Here is a 24,439-nt window from a genome sequence, read left to right on the forward strand (position 1 = left end):
TAGTTATTCTAACACTGGTCACCTCTGGAGCAGAGGTCCCAGAGTGATAAAGAGACTGGCATACAGTAAGACAGATCAAATCAATACTATATTGACCGATGATTTATAAACAAAACACTATTTACATGGAATTTGAGATCTATGAAATAGCGAGGTTGGTTTAGCATAACACATTAGCCAGCTCTTTGTACCATATATCACAGTACCTGGCTGCAACATGTAAAAAGTTGAAAACTGTCATTTACCACTTCCCTTTGTGCTTGAAAAATCATTTGGGCTTCTAGTAACTAGTCTAACTAATGTCTCATTTGCTAAAGTTACTACAAAATTGAAGCATAAATCCTGATGAAAATTACAATAGGATGAGGGAGTAAGGAAATGCTTACAGGCTAATACACTGTCATAATAAACAAGACCATGACAGGCTACATTGTGAAATCATAATAAAAGCTGACAATGACTGTTTTCCTCACTTTCAGTTTTGAACTTTGGGAATACGCTGACATGCATGCACTGACCATTTGCTCCAAAATGAATGAGGGGAGAAGAACATCTCCTGTCGTTTTTATTTTATGGCACCTGACCTTGGAGGCCTTGGAGGCATGGTGCAGTTTGCCAGGAAGGAACTCTACTTCTTACACACAACATCACAATCCTCAAGGCTGACATTAGACCTGCCAAAATGTAGAAATGGCAAATGTGGCTTATGCAATACTTTTCCAACTTAATTTGAGTGCCAAATGCCTTTCTTCTCCATATTGCATAACATGGTGTGCCATGCATGATTTAATTTGGGGCCTTGATTAAACTACATGGGTCTAACATATTTGAGGAGCGCTACATGACGTGAAGGCAAAGGAACAGAATAGTTCTTAAATAATTCATGGTAATATACTTTTTTAACAGTTCTATGTAGCTGTATAAGTTTGCATCTTTCATATGTGTTTTAAGTGTTATGGTTCCGCTTTAAGAAAAGTTTACCGTACATAAAAGGATATGCTATCTTATGGTTGTTGGGGTTATCATCAAAAGAACCATAATGTGTGCAAAGAGAGTTTACAAGCATAATCAGACCACAGCAAGGCCAAAACACACAATAATTCAGCGCAGACAGCATGTCTTGAGTTTGTCCTTGAAAGTAGGTCTTGAACAGAGCAAAAACTTTAAAGGCACCATTATTGCCATTGCCTTAAGCAAGCCACCAACAGCCTCTACGTAGTGACTCAGCAGCTGCTGGTAACGTTGTTGGTCTTTGTAGTGCACATAGGTTCTGCAGAATCATACACACTTGAAAATAGCCGCACAATCAGCTGAAGGAGAAGACTATTTTTAACGCTGGGAGCACAGAACAAATCACTTAGAAAAAGCATCAACAGAAAATAATATATTGCTAGAGCATCATCTTCAATTTACTGCATCGCTTCATACAACAAGACTCCCTCTGGCTTGGCCCAGGAGAAAACTCCCAACTTAATTATACCCTACTCTAGTACCTTAATTCAGTCAGCATGCTATTATAACAGAGCCCATTGGAAAGGATTGGGAAAGGAAAAGCCAAGACTTTCTTCTCTGAAGGCAAGTCTGTGCTGCACATTCTCCAAACTGCCACACAGCTCCCTGTCTGCTGTGCCAAGTGTTTGAACCCCCACGGATGTACCACACAGCTGGGCAGATGCTCAGTACACATGCACTCTTAGCTTACTCTGAGCAGACCAAATGATGTTCTTAACCATTAATAAGAGGATCTAGATGCATGTTCTAATGGCCGGATTTCTCAGTTTTGTGAGGAGGTTATGAATAATCACAATAACAGCGCATGGAAATAAGAGGTCACAGGAGTTGGTGTGTTGTGCTCCGTAAAGTCTTCTACAACTAATAGTGAGAAAAATACTGGATGAACTGGAATCATCATCTCAGCTGTCAGTCCAAGCACAGTATGGAACAAATAGTCAGTGGCCAATTTGAATGTGCATGTGGTTCTTTGTTCGCTGAAACATACATACATTATACTGCTCAACTCTGCATTTTATTTTGATGTAAACATACATTTTAAGTGCTACAGATGTTTAAAAGAACAGACAAAGACATGCTCAGTAGGAGACCATGTTTGTCGGAAGAACAAGTTGATGTTTGAGGTCACACTGTGATACATGACCCCAAAATGTCACCTCATCTCAGCACATCCCTACAGCGACAAACTAATTAATCGAAAGTCACATTTAGGACATTTAAATATGCATGAATGGATGACAAACACTTAGCTAATTAAGAGAAAGACTATTATTGGCAGGTGATTGATGATAATACTGATAATTGTATGGATGATAACGATTATGAGGGTGATGGTGATGATGATGGTAGTTAAGGACAAGGAACACCAACAGACAGAGAACCAAAAATCAATGCTCTACTTCCCAATGAAGTGTTTTGAATACTTGCTGTAGTTTATTATCAGCTTCGTGAGGTTAAGAATATAGTCCTAATATTTTCGTCAAAAATTATAATAACCAAAATTTATAAAATTAAATCCCAAATAGGATTATGACTGTAGAAAATCTTAATAATTTAGCAGGCATGGTCTCAATACCTGAAGGCTAATCTTAGGTAATGACAGCAGCCAGGCACTGAGCAAGTAAGACCGGACTGAATTGGGGCTGACATTACAGTAAGCAGATATTGAGAAAGGCCTTCAAGACTACCAGCGCTGCCACCTGTCCTCCGAAACACGAGTGTGTCATACACGGCTGGCCGCTCATTGTTGGGCCTGTCCGTGAGAATAAGCAATGAGACCCCTGCAGAGGGACACCTTTAAATATCAGGTCACGGGAGCATGAATGTCAAGTGCCCAGCCTGTGAATGACAGTGTCCAAGAAAGGTTTTTCTTCTCTCTTCCTAATCTCATTCTCCCAGTCAGTCATCTTTTCTCTTTCTGAAATACGTGAATCATTTTCACAATAGATCCTCATTTGAATGCCAATACAAACTCATGCTAAGGCTGTTATTGCTTGAGTAGCCATTAAAATAGAGAAATAAATTATACATCTAGTTTCTAAAGACTCGAATAAGCAGCTTAAATAAAAAGTTACAATACCCCATTTTCATTACTCTGACAACACTGAAGAGTTAATGCAGTGAGATTTTCATTTATTCATTACATGAAAAATGCCAAACTAATGAGATTCCACTTCCATTCATCAGGCCTTGATGTGTATGTTAGACTCGACTTGGTCTAATCAATAGCTGCCTTGTACATGCACTGAACTAAATTTGCATTTGGTCAAATTAAAGAATCCTACAAGTCTCTAGTAAATGTACCAATGTTGGATATGTGGCTTATAAACAGCTCGTTATTTATTGTGTTATTACCTCTATTAATGAAACAGTCACATGATGCACAGCAGTGAGTGGGTATCTTTCTTACCCATTCTCTGCATGGTGGTGGAGAGTATCTTTTTGCTGTAAACTTATTGATACATTTCCATCTATAACAGTGATTTAGTGAAAACCCAACTGTTCATATTCAAGCAGATGACAGAAAACTAATTCCCTTCTTGTGGCTTGGTTAGTTTGTTCTTCTTCTGTTTATATATCTGGTGGTTGCAGGTTGGATCCCTGCCAGCAATCATGTTAAAAGGATTGCGACAAGAGAGGGATTATTACTGCAGTTGGCTGATCTGATGTTCCTTTACAAAATGACCACAATAAAATAAAAAGAGATCGGTTAGAGGGACGGGAGAGAGACTGTGGCTGAAGGCAGACACAAATTCAGGCATCTGAAATAGCACTAACCCATTTACTCAGGATGGATATTGACAAAATCTTATGAGATCATATTATGGATCAACCACATCTGTCCACTAACCTATATCTGTGTCTGACTGTTTAGAACGCTCTACAGGGGCCCAGTGTGTCTGAATAAATCGGTTATTGAACATGCAAATTAAAAAAGCAGAAGTAGAAACATATTTTTGGTTTTCTATTAGTGGCACATATTTATTTTGCTTGCTTCAATTTAACTTGTTTTTGTTTAATTCAACTTTTACAGAATACAAACGTACATTTCTTAAAGGGCACTCACATTGGGGGGGGGGGGGATAGCCTCCTTAAATGAGTGAAATAATAGGTTTAGATAAATCTCATAATACAGAGGGCAAGAAATGACTTGCATTTATCTTAATTGCAGTGCGGCTTGTTCTTGTTTCTATCGTGTATGAACATGACGTATAGTGTAAGTGTCAATGTTTGGATGTTTAAGTAATAATTAATTATGCTAGATTTTTGTTCCCAGAACTGACACATCTTTAATATGGTTTTGAAAGTTTGAAAAAAATGATCCGCTATTTTGAATGGAAAATGTACACAGTAAACTATAAACATAGTGAACACTGAGAATGGATAACAGACAACAATTCTACTTTATGTGATAATGGAGACTTGAATAAAGCCTGCACCAGATATAAATCCTCTAGTAAGATAAAATGTGATTTTGGCTTTGCTGTCCTTTTATGACTACTGATCCTAAGGGTGAAAAAGAGTTAACCTGATAATGCCTGTCTGCAGACAGCACTTTGCTGATGTCTGGAATTGAATCATAGAAAATACCTTCCTTGGTCTCCCTTACTCTACCAGACCCTGTACTCACATATATATCGTAAAAGAGAAAAAGGCAGTAGCCTAACACAGTGAACTATTTGGTCATGTGAGAGTTGACAAACAAAACAATTATGTTCACAGCAGCATTTGCAGAACATGAAAAGTACAACAAATATGCTTTGATGCAAGTGGCTGGCCTGGGTGAAGCCCAAATAAGATGTATCTGGTGAATGGATGAGGCAAAAGACAAGCTGTATGGGTCTCAGTACAAACAAATTACACATGCGAAACACACACACCACATAACAACATGAGGTCCAACTGAATTGTTCAACACTGATTTTAGAGGCATTTTATAAGAATCAGCCTACCTTTAATTTTGAATATTTTGAAAGTATGAGATCAACAATGGGCCCCTGTGGCCCTTTAACTGGTTTACTCCCTTTGCTACCCATTCCTGGTAGTCTTTGGCAAACTCTTTATTGACCCTTGTATTTACGTTTACAGCGTCAACCTCTTTATTGACCTTTTAACGTATATAAAACACAAATGTCTCTGTGAGTCCAGATTCTTTTGGCAAAATCTTGGTTAAAGCCCGCTTCATAAACAAACCCCTGTTTGTTAAGTTTTATGAAACCTATCGGTTAAAGCCAGTTTTTCTCCAATATATTCTTTAATCTTTAACTTTTCCACTAATTGTTTAAAGAACATGTAAACACATTTATCAGAGAAACTTCCTCTTTTCCCCGTGGTAAAACAGTCTATTTGATCTCAAGTTTTTCAAAAATACACACTAATTTATGCTAGTTACCTTTACATTCAATGTTAAACCAGTAATAATTCACCATTAAAAGGCTAAAGTAAAGAGATATGTTTTTAGCTTACTTTTGAAGATATTGAGCAATAGCAGGCAAACAATATGTATCAGCCAAGCAGCTGTGAAACACAGACGTGAGCTTGAATGTGCACATGCACCCACCACAGAGAATAATGCACAAAAGCACACACATATTCCTACGTGTGTCGAGAAACTTGAGATACCAATTACAGAGCCCTCTAATGATATCATTTCCTATGTTTGCCAGACTGCTTATTGCAAAAAAAAAGTTATTTAATGGTTGTGTAATTGAAAAAAAAAGAAGGAGAGAGAAGAAAGGGTATTTTTGGTATTAATGCTAGCTAACTACAACCCCACACATGGTTCTGTTTTCAACTAAGCCCCTTGCGTGACTGGCTCTTTTCAGTTGGCAGGAGCTGCGTATGCTGAGTGCAGTCGAACAATCAAGATATGGCTTTGTTGACATTTGGATTATCGGGGAAGCTTTTAAGATGGGAAAGATTCCATTGTTTTTATCAGTGGAGTTCAATTAGATCAAGCTCTCTGCCAAAGCCCAAGCAGAAAAAAACCTTCATAAGGGGTGCATTTATTATAAACCTAAACCGGTTGCTTTCCGGTGCACTTACTTGTCGAATTTAGCCTACATCAAAGAGTAAAAGATTGAATCGATTTAAATCATATAAATATAATCTAAATTTGAATGCTAATCTAAATGTTGCCCCTGATCTAACAGATCAATCAAGTTAAAGCCCAACATAAAGTTTTGTAGTCTACCATTAATTAATTTAGGGGTCTGAATTGGCCAAAACTGAGCATGAGAATGGAGACCTGACTGAGGTCATGTCTGCACTTCATCAAATATCCATGTGACCCTTGTTTTGTTTTCCCGAGGGACTACTTTTTAAGATAAGAGAAAGGGGGTAGCAGGATATGAGGGGGAGTGGAGTAGTCCAAGAGTACAATTGAGAAAGAGGAAGAGAGGTAAAAGAGGGAGAATTAATTTAAGGTACAGTTAGCTACTAGGAAAGGTGACTTTCTTAAACATTTTCAGTGAGTCTTCAGGGATTTGTATTATGTCGGGCTACTGTACAGTATAACAGATTTAAGGACTTAAGGACTTATGCTCATAAAAGCGCCACAACAGACGCACACACCCGGAATTCATGGCTATGATGGTATGACCGATTTCAAAGAGTGGATTTTGATGTTGCAATGCCAATGTGTCCTTTCAGAAAAGCCTTGCACACACACACACACACACACACACACACACACACACACACACACACACACACACACACACACACACACACACACACACACACACACACACACACACACACACACACACACACACACACACACACACACACACACACACACACACACACACAATTTGGGTACACTCCTTCACTTTCTGCAGTCCTGATTTTCTTTGAAAGACAGGAAGGCAAAGACTTGTAACCAGAGAGGCTCAGAGGACTGTGTCATTCAGCACCCTCTTCTACTTTTGCTCAATCCTCCCAGCACAGGTCACTCTCAGGCTTTATGTCCTGGGAGTACAAACACTGTCTACTGGGTTAGGTTAAGCTTTCTTAGACATGTGAGCAGAAAAAAAAGGAAATATCTGTGCACAGTTAAGCAACATACTAACTGTTATGTTTCTAAGTATTTGCTGTGATGATGAAAAGGTCCAAAACAAAATGATTTTAGCCTGGAGAAGCTGAAAAGAGGCCGGGCTGAACTGCACCATCTGCTCTGGCAAATATATAAATAATCAGCTGCAGTTCATCAGAGCACATAGCGATTTGGGTTCAGCACAATATGGCCTCATTGTGGCTCCCAAAACTGACAGGCCGTTAGCACAAGAACCTTTAAGCAGTCAGAACAATCTAAGTCGTAATAAATAAAGTTTACTGCAAGCGTGTGTTGTGTACCAAAAAAAAGAGAACTGTTTCTAATCAGATCAAAGTCTGAGCGATATCAGATTTCTCAGTGTTACGCTTTCTAATTGCCTAAATAATGCTAAATCAGTAAAATGTGGTTAAAAGACTTGGTTTAGATTTTTCCCTAAAACCTAAATAAAATGATATTTTATAAGCTAAAGATAATGAATATAGAACCAGAGAGAGAAATGTAATGTTAGCTCTATCCTTTAAACGCTACGCAATGGATCCCTTAATGTAAAGCAAATTGATATAAAACAATATGTAATATACATTCACAAGCATCCTAAAACACTACCATTGGTCATTTAAACTTATCTTATAAGTGCGAAAAATGTTTATAAAAAAATCTAAATATTATGGTTGAAGTGGTTAACAAATCAAAACTTCAAACTTATTGATAATTGGTAATTATGTCTAGCAAAATAAGTTATTTCAGTCCTTAATTAAATAAGATTGTTGTTCTATACAATATTCACGTTATGCTTGGACACTTTTAGGATGCTAAAACTGCAGTGGAAAATTGCCTCAGTAAAACAAAAAAAAAGGGTACACAAAATCACTAACAGATGTACATTCACTGGCCCCCACTACGGTACCTTCACATCACAACCTACCAGTATGATGCCGGTAATAGTGGACAACTGGAAAGAATTAGGCAAATGAGACTACAGAATAGCTGACTATAATAACTTTGACATTTGAATGTATCAGAAAAGATAATTATGGACACTGATTATCATGTGGAAGAATAACATTAAAAAGCTGTTTTTCAAATGTGCCAGTCTGCTTGCCATCATTAACACACCCTTGACCAGCAGAGCAGCTTCCACACTGCCAAATAATGCTGGGAGAGGCCGGCCATGGGCTCCTTTCCAAAAGATCTTTCTGGTCAAGCTGCAGGCCTGGTGAGAGCCACTGTTTGACTTTTGATAGGTCCTACCCATTGATCTGCATCTGGCTCCCAGCACTAATGAATAATGAATGGCCATATTGTCATCGCACACAGATCACATTTCACATGGCAACTGACTGCACTGGTAATTAGCCAAGACTTTGCTGGCCTGCAGCTTGTTGTGTTGAACTTGCCAGACACTGCAGTGCAGAGGGAGCGAAATTGCAAGGACACTGTACGGTGTCACATATAGATATTATAATTATATCCTATATGTTTGTAAAGATTTTTCATTTTAGACATAGGGTGTAGATGTGAAACTATTACTTTCACTGAAATTGAGCAGAGGATCAGAAAGACCAAGAGAAGCAGGGAAGTAAGAAAGAGGGAAATTACTGTGTGATGTCAGATCTGGAAGAACAATTTTATAGAGGTCGCCGTGCTCTATTTCACCTAGAAACTATAAAGTGGGCTTTTTCTGAGTCTGTAAGAGGAAAGCTGTACGACTGGTGCCTTCACTGTTGAATAGGACCATGGTGACACAGTAGTCTGTCATCCTGGGCATGAATTAAAGAGAACCGTATAGCGATTTTGTGAAGATGATGAGAACAATATAACAACAACTAAGGCTCTTCCAGTTTGGGGAAAGAAATTCACCACAATGTTAAGGCTTTTATAGGCACTAATTAGACCTTTAACTTTAATATACAAAACAGTTACATAAAACTGTAGTTTTGTGCAACATGCAGGGGAAATCATGTCCAAGAGATGTTCGGAGTTGTATCCCCATGATTGTTTGCACTTTTTGTACGTCGCTTTGGACAAAAGCGTCAGCTAAATGAACTGTAATGTGATGTCAAGAGAAAACAGTGTTTAGTCTTAGCTTAACAAACTTAGCTCTGCATATATAATACAGGTTCAACAGTCAAAAACAGGTTTAAATTCTTGCCAGTATTTTACTTCACATTGTGAGGTATTCAATAATATTGTATTGCTATATATAAAGCCAAAGTAAAAACAGAGCAGTGATGATTCAACAACTAAATGTTTCAACACCAAGGACCAAAGACGGTCCAGTGAGTCTGACATTGAAGCTGTTGTCACAATTGGCTAATGACAACAAATGGCAACGTCCGCTCTTCCACAAAGGGAAGCATTCATACATAAGAATCAAACAATCGGCTGTCATAGAGATGAGGATAGTGCTTTCATTTAGTGACGTAAGCTATGCCTGTTCAAACATTTGTTTACGTTTAAAGGATGTTATAAAAAAACGGACATTAGACAAGCTTGAAAGAAAAGGTTGACATTTATCTTGTAAAAGTCAACAGTGTGGTGTAGTAGTGAAGTGTAATCTTCAGGTGTGCCTAAGTGTGTGGGCTAACAATACTAGTAAATAATTCTGCTCACTTTATTCAGTTGTCACTTATGGTAGTGTAGCAAGATCTCCTGTTTGTACTGTATAACACATCTCAACGTACTCTACAATTTCATACTGTTGATTGCACATCTGAATACTGAACAGTATACTTTTGAAACTGGGAAGACTTTACAAACAATGGACTCTTATTGTAAAGTGTTGTCATTTTTTTTTAATAACTATTATGCTTACATTATAAAAATACTTAAGGCCCATCCCTTCATGTTTCCAGTAAGCTCAATCATTTAGAGGGCTTAAAACAAAACAGGCTAATTCAGAACAGCGTGCAGCTGTCTTAAAACTGTCCAAACCATTGCTGATAAATGTATTCTCTTGTGATGCAATGGTTTGCAGTCTGCCACAGGAAAACTGTCTATTAGATGTTCATCAAAGTGTTGCATTTAGCTTAGTGCGATCATCAAAACCACAAGGAAATATCAAAAAAGCCAGCCTCTCTGCTTTGCCAGAGGATATCTTCCCATAAAAGATGATGAAACAAACCTGATTAATCCCTGTCAAGTCACGAAAATACAGTTAATGAAGGGCAGAAAAACGCTAGAGCAAAATGTGTGCTAACTTCAAATGTTTTTTTCCATTCTATAACACAGATTGAGCTTGTTAAGTGAATACTAAAATCATTAGCAAAGTGTACAGCATGGAAGACAGTGACAAAGGAAAGCGGTGATCCTACATCTCATAGAAGTTTGGGATGAAAAAGATAAAATGATCTTCTGCTAGATTTGTTGTACAACTGTCATGGACACATAAAGACGAAGAGTGTGAAATACTTAAAAAAGTATACCATTACAACCCATCCTAGCTTTAGGAGAACCATTTCCAAAGGAGGACTAAATGCAAACCAGTTAGCAAAATCACAACTGATTGAGTTTGCAAATGCAAAATGGCAGAAACAGGAAGAAATATACTTTGCACATATGAAATCTTTTTAAATAGTTTACAGTTTAAGTGTATTTTGTTCACACTACGTCACTAGTATTTCTCATGAGGGCCTCACAAATGCATTAGTGGTAAACTGAAGACAGTTGGTAGCCCACATTATAGGTCATCAAATAAAAAATTAAAAAAGGTGTTCATCATAAGAGTTTAAGATTGACTAACTCCTGATTTCCTGCCAAAAGCATTCACCCTTGCATTTAGTACACAATCTTATTACAATGCGATATCAAGAGTTTTTGGCTGCTCTTAAAGCGCTTTCTTTTTACTGGGCAATGTGTAGGGGGAGGGGTGGTGGTGGGATCATGTCACTATCTGTAAAAGTCAGCCCGGGGAAAACACCCATCAAGTGGATTTAGACCCTTTCTCTTTCCCTAATTACTGGAAAGGGGTTTAACTCTACAGTACGTGTACTGCAGGGTTAGAGCCACTTCACCTCTTGTGAAAATCCAGAATCAAACATGAAAGTCTCTTCATTATGAATATCACAATCTATCCAAGGTTTCGCAGCAGCCCTGACTTTGTTCACATGCATGTAAAGACATTACGGTAGTACGTTCATGCTGAGGTAAGCTACCAGACTTTCTACTGTTTCAATATAAATCCAAACTAAGGGAAAAACAAACTGCAATTGCACTATTAGAGCTATATGGCATCTATGATGTAATTTATTCTTATTAAAGGAATGACAAGTAGAAGAATTGGTAACAGCATGAAGGTTAAGATAGCAAGCTATAGGAAGGTCGCTGGTTAGGTTTGGCTTTGAGCAAGGCACATAAACCCAACTACTCCAGTGCAGCTGCTCAGTGGCCCACAAACAAGACTGCGGTTGTACTAAGCATCTCCTAGATGTGGCTGTGTGTAACCGTGTCAAGTATTGCTGAAAATAAGCATTCATGGTCAGCAAACATATCATAAGTAAATAAAGGTTTAAGAAAACGTACATAAAGGACAGTTACATTTTAATAGGTAGTTTGCTGCTACCCTGCACACTGGTGTAAAGAATGAATAGATGGCTGCAAGCTTCTGATTTCTCCCTAACCCAATCCTCAGGAGAAACCAGAAACTAATCCATCAGGACAAAGATCTTGATTGCGCCTTGGTTGGATCCCGGATGGCATTAAAACATTCGAACACACACACACACACACACACACACACACACACACACACACACACACACACACACACTCAACAGCTTTCTGTATAATCTTTCAATCTAGTGCTATGTGTGTAGCTATTCAGTGAGATTAAATGATATACACCATACAAATGCTGGGTTGTGTGACAATGTGTGGACCTTGTTGTTCCACAAATACCAGATTCACTATTTTTAACATGTGTTGATTTGCTACCTCTTGTACTACAATAAGAAACACTACTGGGTATTTTTGTCCTTCAAAATGATCTCTAGAGTTATTTTTGGTTTGCATTTATCACTTTACAAGTGCAACTGGAACTGAACTTGGTGTCTATTGCTTCAAAGCTAACTGAATGTTGTACAAAACACTGTGTCAGTTATGTAACACACAAGGTATAAATGAGTGGATCATGTAGTGTGAGTCAGCGAAAGGTGTTCTCTTACCTGCAACAGGTGAGTCAGCTGCAATCACTGTTACTAACACCGTCATCCCCAGAATCAATGCACGCTGGCCATGGGCATGCTTAAGAGCCTTGAGCATCACTACCAAACCCACAGAGGAGACTAAACCTGCCATGGTACGGCGGGGTGACGGTCAAGGCATTTCAACAAGCTAAGAAGAGAAGATTCACTCCAAAAAGACAATGAAGGTTTGGGTTATTTCGGGCTGCCTGGCTTGGTCTCCTTTAGATCAAGGCCCCTCCTTCCATAACATGTGCTCTCAACCAAGAATTGCTGTTGAAAACAAAAGAGTAACAGTGTGAAACTCAAAACAGCCACATTTTATTTTACTACTTGATAATCCCTTTTTTAATCAGCCATTACCTAGAAACAACAACTGCTTAACTAAGGTGCACATAAGCACACACTCTTGTTATATATATTTAAAAATATTAATTTGATTATGGTTACATTCTCAAAGCACAGCAATACCTGTAGAAACCTGTAATAACAAGGGTGGATAGGTCAGTTGGAACAAGATATTTCTCCTAGAATTGAAAATTATAGGATATTTATGTATTTATTACCTACATTTTGCCAAATCTATGCAGTGTGCCTTTCATGAACAATAAAGTTAAAGGTACGTTTAAATGTAGATTCAAAAATGATGTTTATCATGGATTTGAAAAAAAAATATATATATATAAATACTATAAATAAATAAATAAATAAATATATATATATATATATATATACACACACACACACACATTTTTTAAATATATATTAAAAAATATATATTAAATAGGTTTTGTTTTATATTATGAAAGAACATTAACACATAACTGACACATTTCATGCACATGGCAAATTAAGTCACTATAAGGTACCGTTAATAACATTAGTCAGGTAAACACACATTAGGAATAACTATCCCATTAGATAAACTAAACAACCTAACTAACTCTACATAGGCGGACAAACCGTGTAACGTTAAATAAAAGAGCCAGCACAGACTTCATCCCCCGGCTGTATGGCTAGCTTTCAGTCGGTCTCATCATGATACAGTCGGTCTCTTGTCCTACATCCCGTCCCGTTACTTGCAAGTTTAACGGTCATGTGGCTGTTCGTGAGGCTAAAACAAAGCAGGTAACATCCCTCATTTGAGTGTCACAGCAAAATGCTACAAACGGGTTAGCTAACATACTTTGGCCATATTTCCCAACGCTAGCTTGGAGTGCAAAGATAACACGATTTTTTTTCTCCTTTCCCCCAGCCATTCCTGTCAGCCTGCTCATATCTGCGCATTCAGACTTACCAAAAAAAAGAAGCTCCAACTCTATCAATTCCTTTGTCTGGGTTACGAGAAATATCCTTGGATAAAGTAAAAGGCTATCAGAGGCTCCGTCATTAACCTTCATGTAACCACCTGCCTGCGTCTGAAGTTATTTCAGTGTAAACGTACTGTGCACGAGCTGGAAGCTGGCATTCATCTGACACTCTTTTGGTAACAGTTACCTTCTCTCGTCCTGAGGATTGGGTTAGTCCCGCCCCCTCGCTGATCTGATTAGTTTCTAATTTATCGAAACGGTCTCTCATTGGCTGCAACTCATTTCTGTCAAATTGGGGTTTTAAAATTTAGGTTGGTCATCCTCGCCTGGCGTCGGCGGCTTCCACGGCAACGTTGTCTCATGCGATGATGCACATAACAAGGTATAGCTATGGGTGGATATATCATTGCCTGCCTTTTTATTCTTGGCTGAATAGAGTTTAGCTAGTCATGCTGGAAAAAAAAGCATAATAAGAGTAATAATCAAACTGATTATTTTTCAGCAAGGATTCATTGTTGGTGTAGCCTGCTGGTTGTTGCACTCCTGTGCATGTTAATTTAGAATTCCATCAACATTTATAAGCCTATTTAAGCGCAGTGTTTACAAGTTTATCTGACAAGAAACAACACTGATGTACTCTTCGTTTTTATTGTAATGCATGATTTCAGTCAGGAAGTAAATGACCTAAATTCCAAAGAGCTTGCAAATATGGCCCCCTGGTGCATGCTGTTAGCACCCCCCGTAGCAAGCTTTTGTTGTTGAAAATATGCGATCAGATGAGCTGGTCAGCATAACCTTATCACATCAGTGTCAGTTTACAGACGTCAACGTTTTGGTGCATACCGCCACCAAGTGGTAGAATAGTATGACTAATGTTACTGATGATCAGTTTGGCTTTCAATCACATCCTACTTCTCCTACTATCCTGACCTCTTACCTGGAATTGTGTGTGCTATGGAAAATAAAATCCTTACATTATCTTTTCAAAACATGACTTAATAATTGTATATTCAAAAGAGATTCCAGGGATTCAGTCTGTGGTGGATTGTAGCTATGTACAATTACCTAACCACTGTATTTAGGTAATTTAAAGGTACTTCCACGTCACTTGAGTATTATGACTTAATGCTACTTTATTCCTACTCCAGAGGCAAATATTACATTATTTTTCACCCACTACATTAATTTGACAGCTATAGTTACTAGTTACTTTCCAAATTCAGGTTTTACATACAAAATACACTAAAGCTAAATATTGTAACTACCCTACAGTATATAACATAAATAAAATGAGCTGTAGCGAGGCCAACTATTACAATATAATACTACTTAATCATTAATGCATGAATATTAACAATATAATATATGACACTCAAAATGGCCATGTATTTGTATCAAGTACCTTTATTTTAGATACTTTACAAACATGTTTTTATATAGTTGTGCCTCTACTTTTACTTATGGAAAGGAACAGAATCAGCCTCCTTTACTGGATTCAATGTATTTCCTTTTGACAGTTTGGAGTAATAGTGTCTATTATGTTTGATTATTATTGTATATTTTAATTTCCTTTCTGATTCAATCATGATCATGCTCTGGCACTCACAACAAACCTCAAGCACTGAGACACACACACACACACACACACACACACACACACACACACACACACACACACACACCACAGTAGAAAACAGGAAACTGGTGCCGTGACTTAACAGTTTAATGTAAATCCAAGACAAAGTGTGATTACATTTCTACACATATACAATATGCATATGTGAGCATACAAATTCTCATTAATAACTCGATTCACCTCGGAGACCGAAAAAATGATCAAAAGTAACAGTGAATAACAAGCTATAACATAGTTCACCACAACGCGAGCCCCTTCTCACCCTACAGTTAATAAAGAGGACAATTAAAATAACTATATTCTTCTATTTGACGAAGCGGTTTGTCTGTTAAAATCCTCCTGTAAAATTTACAATGCTATCATTAGTTTATTCGAAGCCTAATATAAATTCACTCCATTTTTCTACAACGAAAATGATTAAGAGAAGCACACAACATCATAATGGTAACACAAGAGCTTAGTAGCAAGTACTCAACTTGTTAGGAGGTTTAATTAATCCTTCTTCTTATTGTCATTATTATATTTATTTAAACATTCTATAAAGCCAGTAAAATATCCATTCTCATAACATACTTAATAATATTAGGCCAAGGAACAGGGTATACATAGAACGCTACATCAACAGATTGAAATAATGAGACATCACACCCCAATAAACAAAAGTAAATAAGAAAAGACAATTAACAGAGAAGTATACTAGGAAATACTGCAGCACACATTAGCTTTATCGAAAAAGAATGAGATTTTACACCATTGAGAAACCATACAGCAATGGACACAAAAGGGGGTCAGGGTTTGATGCACTCTTAGGTCTTTAGAAAATGTAAGTAAGCTGATAAATCAGCATTTGAGAAATTGAGTTACTCTAATTCAGAGCTTTGAGAACGTACCAACGTACCAGAGATTGTGACTTTGACATGACCTCTAGTTTAGGATGATTATTTTTGTAGTGTAAACTGACAAATCTGGCTTTGAATGTAAGCTTTGGTCTACCGCTTCTAGATTCGAATTATTAACACTACAAAAATAACTGTCTTTGGCTAGAAATCTCTCTTAAAGTAAGATGGGGAAAGCTATATGTTTTAGTTGTGTAAAGTAGGACCAAAGATCTTATAACACAGAAATTTGGGGATTTAAGGTTGGAGAAATGAATCCATATATCCATGGTTTTACACAAATTAGAATAAGTGAAGATAGTGGGAAAACAATCGCATTTTAATCAGTTTTGGTTCTTAAATTCATACATTGTAATCGCCGGACACCCTCTATCAGTGATGGCATCAAACCTTGACCACCTCACCCTGAATTCCCCCCAAGGAATAGCCAGCAAAAGGAGCAGATCTCCTCAATGAAAATAAAAAATAAACCTAAAAAAAACATACACTCTCATCCGAAAGGGCTTTAAGAATGCTTGTGTAGCTAGATTATGAATTTCCTGGTGACGGAGAGTACATCAGCTCATAATTAATCCACCTAACACCTGTTCCTACTTTGGGAGGCAGCTGCGACTTTGCCAAATGGTTTATACTAAACGAGCGGCTTGATGTTGCGGGTTGTCTGTTCACTTCTGCCGAGCTCCAAGTCACCTTAGAGGAGTTTGTCTGAAGACTAATGCAGCACTGTGCGCCATCATGCTCTCAGGAATGTTTCACGATAACACCATGAGCAAAGCTGAAAGTTTGAGTGTATTTTCTAGGAGAATGCCAGGCTTCATAGAGAGTGAGACACTGCCTTATTTAGTTTCCTCTAATTTAAATGTCACCTTAAACCTTTGGAGGTATTGTTGGTTATTTGGAAGGCAGTACTCTAACAGTAAAGTCGCTCGCTGGGAAGGCTATGCTCACCTAAACAACACAAAACATTTTTTACACTCTACTTAAGCACATTTTGGTAATTGTAAGGTCACTCGATCTACGTTAATGCTCACATTTCTGATTCCCCTTTTTTATAAAACACAAAACATTGGTTATGTGAAACAGTAATAGACAAACGTATCATACACATCAAGTCATTTTTCCACAATGTCGCGCATACAGGGCTTCTCTTAATTGGATGTTTCATTTGAGAAAATAGTTTTATTTGATGTCCCCCAATCATGAGGATAGTGGTAATTTTACATTATTTCTCTAATATGGGATTTTGCTGGAGATCAGATGTATAATTATTGCATCATGCATGGCCACAAATGGTGTAGAAATGAAATGAATGGCCACCCACTGAGAAAGATCTAAAGCCATTTCAGATGCTGCAGGTCACATATTACATTCATTTTGTGCGGGTGACCATGGTTTTAAAGGTATAGTTGGTACATTTTTGATTAATTAATTTTTTTACAGGTCATTCTATTCCATGGCACGCTAATGTAAAAACAAACCTTTTAGTTTACAAATTCATTTTCATAGAACACCAATAAAGCTACAACATCAACAACGTAAAAAAGAAACAACTGGCATAACAATTTGGAGAGAGGTTAAATAATTATTGACATCGCAAGTGTGAGGAGTAATGAAAGTAGATTTGAAAAGAAATTGACTGTGCTGTATTAAGTATGTTAACTCTTCCGTGTGTACTCATATGCACACATGCATTTGCTTGGGGGTAAAACAACATGTCCTCAAATGCACTTGAAAAGTGTTTTAAAGATGAGATCAGAAGTTATTGCCTGCCTGCTCTAGCAACGCTGTGGAGTACTGTACTGTGCTGTGCTGTACATGATCGATCTGTTGAATTCTTTGGTGGGAGGTGCGAAAAAGAAAAGTCCTAGTGTGACAATGCTGTCCCCGTGCTGATGGGAGAGGGGACAGGACACAGCAGTGTAGCATGAGCAACAGTGGAATGTTTCAGTAGTCTGTCTCATAATAACAGAGGAGCCAAAAGATTTCAATGGAAAATCATCTCCCTTAAGCGTGTGTGCTTAGGCTCCTATGACCTAGAGGAAATTAAGTAGATACAATAAAAATAAAAGGACAACAACAGAACAGAGAAGAATGATGTAACCTGCAACATACTATATAATCACATCTTTAACTACCCGGACCCTGGGCTTGCATGCTGGAGCTGACGGGGAGTGAAGAGTTGTGGGGGTAAAAAGTTCCAGGATGACCACTCTGGGGCCCGTCAAGCGATTTGTAAAAATACATTGTTGTATTTCAAACCTGGCTGTGGCACAATCATGCCAAAGCATCTATCTATAAGGGCCCCATTGGATTATCATCAACTCAACACTTACTAACACCAGCAGTGTTGCAACACTTTACACAGGTGCACCCACCTTCACGGAATACTAAATATTACTGTACATCAACCCCCAGGTTACAAAATAGAAATGAGCCTGACATATAATAAACACACACACACACACACACACACATACACACACACACACACACACACACGCACACACACACACACGCTCTTAATAAAACATCCACAAGAATTATTGCAACAATCTCTAAAAAATAAACACAACATGTACTACAGCCATGTCCAAAAAGTTCAAGATAATGTTAAGTTAAAAAACAAAACAAAAACAAAATCACTTCAAATGCAAGTACTATGGCATACCATGAAAGAGAGGGAGGGGAAGGCTTTCACTAAACCACCAGCGGTACTGATGTGCCTAAATGTTCAACAGGACAAATGAACAGAGGAGATTATTTGTATCATTGGCTACAAGGAAAAGAAAGTCTGTTAAATCAAGCAGCAAACACACAAAGCGACAGCCCTATTGGTTCTCTAAGTGTTCAGGTATCCCAATCGGCTGGCGTGCGATGTCTGCGGCGTACCTGGTTCGAAGACAAATGGACAGTGGCAAAAAAATCGTCCACAAAGTGCCCTTCCAGGTGTATGCTGTGGCTTTTCCCTTCTGTTCTGTTCTTGCAGCTTTTTTTTAGATGCTACCCAAACCTCAAGCGCGACAAATAACTTCCAATTATCTTTGCTGGAGTAACAAACGACAACAACACAAAGGATTCTCGTCAGAATTATATGGGTGCATTCAGGTAAGGTAGTGCCCCCTCTTTGGGCTCCTACCAACCACCCGGGCTCAGTGTTACTATCAACCTGCTCAGTGCCAACTTGCTACCATTATAGTCCCATTTAAGGTAGAGCGTTTCACCCTGCCCTCCACAGTCCCTACCTAAACGGACCCTACGCTTTCAAACAGCCCTCTCACTCGTGCCTACACAGTATCTTCACTCAAACAACCCTCGATACTCTGCCTCTTCTCTGCAGACCCGGCTATCCCTATAGCCTCACAGAACCAACCTCATGGCGACAATCACTTTCTGTCAGGCCCTTCTCTCAGACTAGCTTTTAACCTTAAAACAAACAACCTCTACTGTGTCTCAAACATTGTACTGTAACTCATTCCATGTACTTGAAAACTGAGCTATTGTCTCTGTGATCACGCTGCATGAATTCCCTTGTGTGAGTATAAAAACGACAGATATATTCCAAACTAAAGCCACATTTTGGGTGCCACTGTGATAGAGGTTTACAGCTACAGCTAGTCTGTACATTTTCATATTTACATTAATATCCAGAGCAAAATGTAACAAGAATTTATCTATGACTTTGGTAAGTACCCCAGGCAAGTTATCTCATGCACACATAATAAAATAGCTCAGCGTGATATCAACTCTGACATTAATCTTCATCATCTATTAGTATGCTGTCATTAAGGACAAGAAACAGCAAGGGCTGAGCCTACACCTGGAAGAGAGCTACAACTGCCTCGACTAGGATGCCAAACCAGGGAAACATGTCTCTCTAAGTATAGCTATAGTCTCTTGTGGCTTTCAGGATCCAAGCCAAGTAAACTGTGTCGTTATATCTGTAAGGCACTACGAGGGAACAATGGTCAAAAACCTAAAGACTGAAGAGAGTTTTAAGGAGGTGGACTACACACGCATGGCTGACAGTAGCACACACAGACAATCACGTTGTACATGCCTATGTTATTATAACCACTTTGTGCAATCACATTGAAAAAAAGAGGAACAAATAAATCTATTGGTATTTGAAAAAAACAAAGTTTTCATCTTAAAACAAACTGGTGCAGACTGCTACATTCTAAGAACGGGGCCCAGCTAAGACACCTAGCAAAAAAGCTGAAGTATCGTCATAAAGGTGAAACATAAAGGAAAAAATATCTATAAATACACTAAAAAGTTTTTTGTCTTCTGTTGGTTATATTTCCAGAAGCCTCCTCGGCTGGAGAAGGTGGAGTGGGAGGAGTTGCCTCTCTTTTCTCCCCACACCATGAATGATTTGGAAATATTAAGACAGTTCAAGGCCATCAATATTTTTTTCTTTGAAGAGCAGCAGGTTTCCGTATTTCACCTTCTCCCAAATCTCTTGGGATTCCAAACTTCCAGTCAGTAACCCCTGTTCAATAGTCACTTCCCAAATTGAAGAGGGGAGAAAAAAGAAAAAGAAATCTGAAAACCTCCACTGTCCCAAAGGGCTGGTTTCTAACGTCCCTGTAAAACTAATGAGACATTACTTTTACTCATAAAGTAAAGCGAAGAATAGACAAATAAAAGCAAAAACTGGCCCTTTTTAGGAGAAAAAAAAATGTAAAGAAAACATCTTGAAGTGTACCCCTCTGAAATTCAACCCCATCTTTCCCTTCTAGAGAGGCTGTGAATCTTTTTTCTTTTTCTCTTTGTCGTTATATCTTCAAGTTACACGTGACAGTTTCATGAGGATTGCATGTTCCTCTGTCTCTGTATATGTCTGAGGTCGAGGAGAGGATGTTAAGGATGTCGACGGGGCTCAGGGCGAGTGGGTTCGGGGGCAGCAGCAGCGCTGGGTCAGGCTCTCCAGTGTCGGTCAGTGTCTTCTCTAGAGGTAAGGGTACTGGTTGACCTTGGTGGGGCTCAGCGGGTATCCAGTGTAGACAGTGGAGGCGGGCGAAGCGCTGATGTAGGCCTGGTGAGCAAACTGGGCCTGGTACTGGCTGTGGTGCAAGTTGGGCGAGGGCAGCACACGGTGGCCCATGCTGACTGGGACCTGGTGGACGATGCTTGGTGGGTAGCTTCCGTGCTGGACTGCGTGGTGGCGCGCCGAGCCCTGTGACGCCACCAGGTGAGCCACGGTGCCAGTGGAGCCCAGAGCAGCAGGGGTTGTGTAGGCGTAGAGGTGGGGCTGGCCGGGTAGGTGTGTGGCTGCCAGGTGCGGATGTACATTGCCCGTGTGAGAGGGGCTATTGTGATGAAAGGTGTACGGGGCCTGAGTGGCGATGGTGGGGGTGATGTAGGCCTGCTGGCGCCGATGGCCATTTCGCTCAGCTACCATATGCTGCTGGGCCTGGAAATAAGAGATGATTGAAAGGCTGAATATCAGTTTTATTGTTCTCAAACTGCTTTTTTTCCTAGAGTATATTTCTAACTGTTGGTTGCCTCATAACTTCAAATAGGATTTCCTAAAGAGATAGTTTGGATGTTTTTAAGTGAAGTTGTATGAGGTACTTATCCATAGTCAGTGTATTACTACAGTAGATGGCAGTCAGCATGCTCCCAGTTTGGAGAAACAGACAGAAGTACCAGGACGGACGCTTAGATAGATAGCAAAGCTTAGATGGATATACCGGCTTTGGTTCCCCGTTGAGGCTGTCTGTCGGCAGGGTAAAGCGGTGAAAGTATTCTTAATATAGCGTACACTTAAACTGGTGGCTAAATTTAGTTTTGCTGCTGCCCCCGTCCACAACAGTTCATTGCTTAGCTTCCTTGCTGGTACTCCAAACGGGGGGCGTGCCAATCGCCATCTACTATACTGACTATGGATAAGTACCTCATACAACCCCACTAAAAATCAAGTTTATGAAACACTTTCAAAAATCTATTGGATAATGTTACAAATTAGTTATCAACCTTGAAGGAATAATTTGACATTTTGTGAAAATACGCTTATTTTCTTTCTTGTAGAGAGTTAGATGAGAGGATCAATATTATTCTCATCCTTCTCTATAGTTACCTTTGGACAGAGTCAGGCTACATGTTTGCCCCAGTTTCCAGTCATAATGTCAAGCTAAGCTAACTATATATATATACATGCAATATATATAATTCCTCTATAACATGATCCTAAAAGATCTGAGGTTTCATACACACATATTCACACGCTGACAGTGATAACACATGTCTAGCCATACCTGGCTGAGATTGAGAGGCTGCTGCTGGAGGGGGTGTGGCCCCGAGCGTTGCTGTCGGTAGGTCACGCCTCCGGTCACGCCTCCTGGGAGGTGATGATTGCCAGACAGCACTATATTGGAGGATTTGAATTTGTAAACTGTATTCTGATGGTTCATTGCATCTGCACAGAACAGGATACGAGTTTGGTTAATTGAAAAGCAATAACAACGTAATAGTTACAAGCCAATGCGTGAGGCTGTGTTTTAGGTTAGGAAAGACTCTGTTACAGTCATTTACCTGACATCAGGCGCTCACACTCATTCGGGACCTCACTGTTCTGGGTTTTGAGAGGGGGAATGATGATGGTGCGGGGGTTCCCGTTGTTGTAGTTGTCCAGGATGGTGGTCTTTGTGTCGTAGCTGTTGTTGTTGGGGTGTCTGGACTCCACAGTGTAGGGGCTGTTGTTGCTGGAGCAGTCGGAGTCGGGTGAATCGTGGACCGTCACGCAACTGATGACATTCTTCCGCTGCTTTGAAGATGAACTGGAGGAAACAGAAGGGGAAAGTTACTGAGAAATTAACTCCAGTGACTTCAAGGTAAAATCAAGGCAATCAATATTATGATATTGTGTGTGCTGGTTTATTTGTAAAATGTAATCAGATTGTACATCCGCTTTTTAAATGGTATACTGTATGCTGTAGTCAAGTATAAACCCTGAACCATACAATTTGTGTCAAAACTTAGTTTTGAGTGGTTTTTAAAATCTCACAAGTGCAAGCTGGTTTTCTTATTACTCTGTGATTGATTACTTTGTGTTTTTCAATGCAGCATATCACAGTATAAAGGAGTTGTCTTTGGCACATCTTTTCTTTTCTGTTGTCAGAGGACTGGATGGTTATAAAATTGATTTGATCATTGGTCGCAAAATACCACTGCCACATAAATGATCACTGGCCTTGGATGGCCCTGTTAGCATTTTATGAGTTCAGATCAAATTACTTTTATGGTCGCACAGTCCTCTGATACTAGAAACCCAGAGATAGGTTATTGCAAATCCTACACAGCTTTTAAAAACAACATATGTGATCACAGAAACATGAACGAATAAGATGACGGAAAGTTAGATTCTCAGTTTTATTTGTAATAGTGAACACATGTCTCTATCCTGCTAAGTCAAAGCAGACGCACGGCATCTTTTGAAAGAGGTCTGGGTTTTCTCTGTCTTGGCTGACCTAAGACTGCAGCACTTTGTGATATGTTTGTTGTAAAGGTTCATATTGCAATGACAAGCCTGCAAACCTTTTACCTCAGTGGCCATTCACAGTAACAAGCACTGGTAATTCCATAAATACACAAACTCCTTAGTTTGTATCAACTGAGCAAAACATTAATGCATTCAAACCCAGAACTGACCTTTTCTTTTGTTTGTGGTCATCTTCCTCATCTGTGTCACTGCTGATGGTGATGATGCTGACTGCAGGACTGGGCGTGTCGGGGATAATGATGGTCTGTCTGGGGACGTGGTGCTGGTGCTGATGGTCGCGGGTGGTGCTGGAAGCCTGCTCTGCTTCGCTAGCCCCCCAACCACAGCCCTGCTGGGGCTGGCAGTTGGAGGCTGAGCCATTCTGTAGCACAGCGCAACGTGGAGGCGTGTTCTCCTTCACCCGCTTGGAGCGCTGCGGGGACAGCACCGCCTGAGAGGACGACACCTCGTAGGCGGACATGTTCCTTAGAGAAAGTCAGAGAAGAAGGTAAGTGTCACACACAGGGCAAAGCACACAGACGCTGGAGATCAAAATCAAAAGCTGTGAGACATCATGATCTTTTTGTGATGATCTTTAGTTGCTCGTCTGATCATGGATGGATTACTGAGCGGGTCTACCGGGGCCCAAAATGTCAGGGGCCCCTGTGACCTTTACCTGCATAATGCCATTCAAAGAGACACCAGCCAACCAGCGAGATACTAAAAATGACAACAGAGAAACATAAAACGACTGCAAGCGACACAGAAAGACTACAAAGAGTTGTAAAACACCTGCAAAGAGACTCTCAACGACTTGGAAAAGGGCAAAAAACAACCACAAAAAAGGCACTAAAGAGACACAAGG

General features: G+C 39.3%; 2 protein-coding genes across 7 annotated transcripts in view; both read right to left on the reverse strand.

Annotated features, from left to right (window-relative positions):
* The window catches only part of LOC115009544 (UPF0606 protein KIAA1549), a 38,636-nt gene extending 24,942 nt beyond the window's left edge, over positions 1 to 13,694 (reverse strand). For all 3 annotated transcript variants that reach the window (XM_029433598.1, XM_029433599.1, XM_029433597.1), the window contains exons 1-2: positions 13,547 to 13,694; positions 12,232 to 12,522 (exon numbers count right to left, since the gene is read on the reverse strand). In XM_029433598.1, coding sequence (XP_029289458.1) covers positions 12,232 to 12,364 — 133 coding nt within the window. In that variant the 5' untranslated portion in view covers positions 12,365 to 12,522; positions 13,547 to 13,694. The remainder of the gene's footprint in view (positions 1 to 12,231; positions 12,523 to 13,546) is intronic.
* Positions 13,695 to 15,264: 1,570 nt separating this feature from the next.
* Positions 15,265 to 24,439, reverse strand: part of hipk2 (homeodomain interacting protein kinase 2) — a 72,952-nt gene continuing 63,777 nt past the window's right edge. For 3 of the 4 annotated variants that reach the window (XM_029432880.1, XM_029432878.1, XM_029432876.1), the window contains exons 12-15: positions 23,745 to 24,059; positions 22,629 to 22,873; positions 22,352 to 22,512; positions 15,265 to 21,507 (exon numbers count right to left, since the gene is read on the reverse strand). In XM_029432880.1, coding sequence (XP_029288740.1) covers positions 21,043 to 21,507; positions 22,352 to 22,512; positions 22,629 to 22,873; positions 23,745 to 24,059 — 1,186 coding nt within the window. In that variant the 3' untranslated portion in view covers positions 15,265 to 21,042. The remainder of the gene's footprint in view (positions 21,508 to 22,351; positions 22,513 to 22,628; positions 22,874 to 23,744; positions 24,060 to 24,439) is intronic. The other variant, XM_029432879.1, reaches the window with a different exon arrangement.

Source organism: Cottoperca gobio, chromosome 6 (genome assembly GCF_900634415.1).
Source record: "Cottoperca gobio chromosome 6, fCotGob3.1, whole genome shotgun sequence".
NCBI classification, from domain to species: Eukaryota; Metazoa; Chordata; class Actinopteri; order Perciformes; family Bovichtidae; genus Cottoperca; species Cottoperca gobio.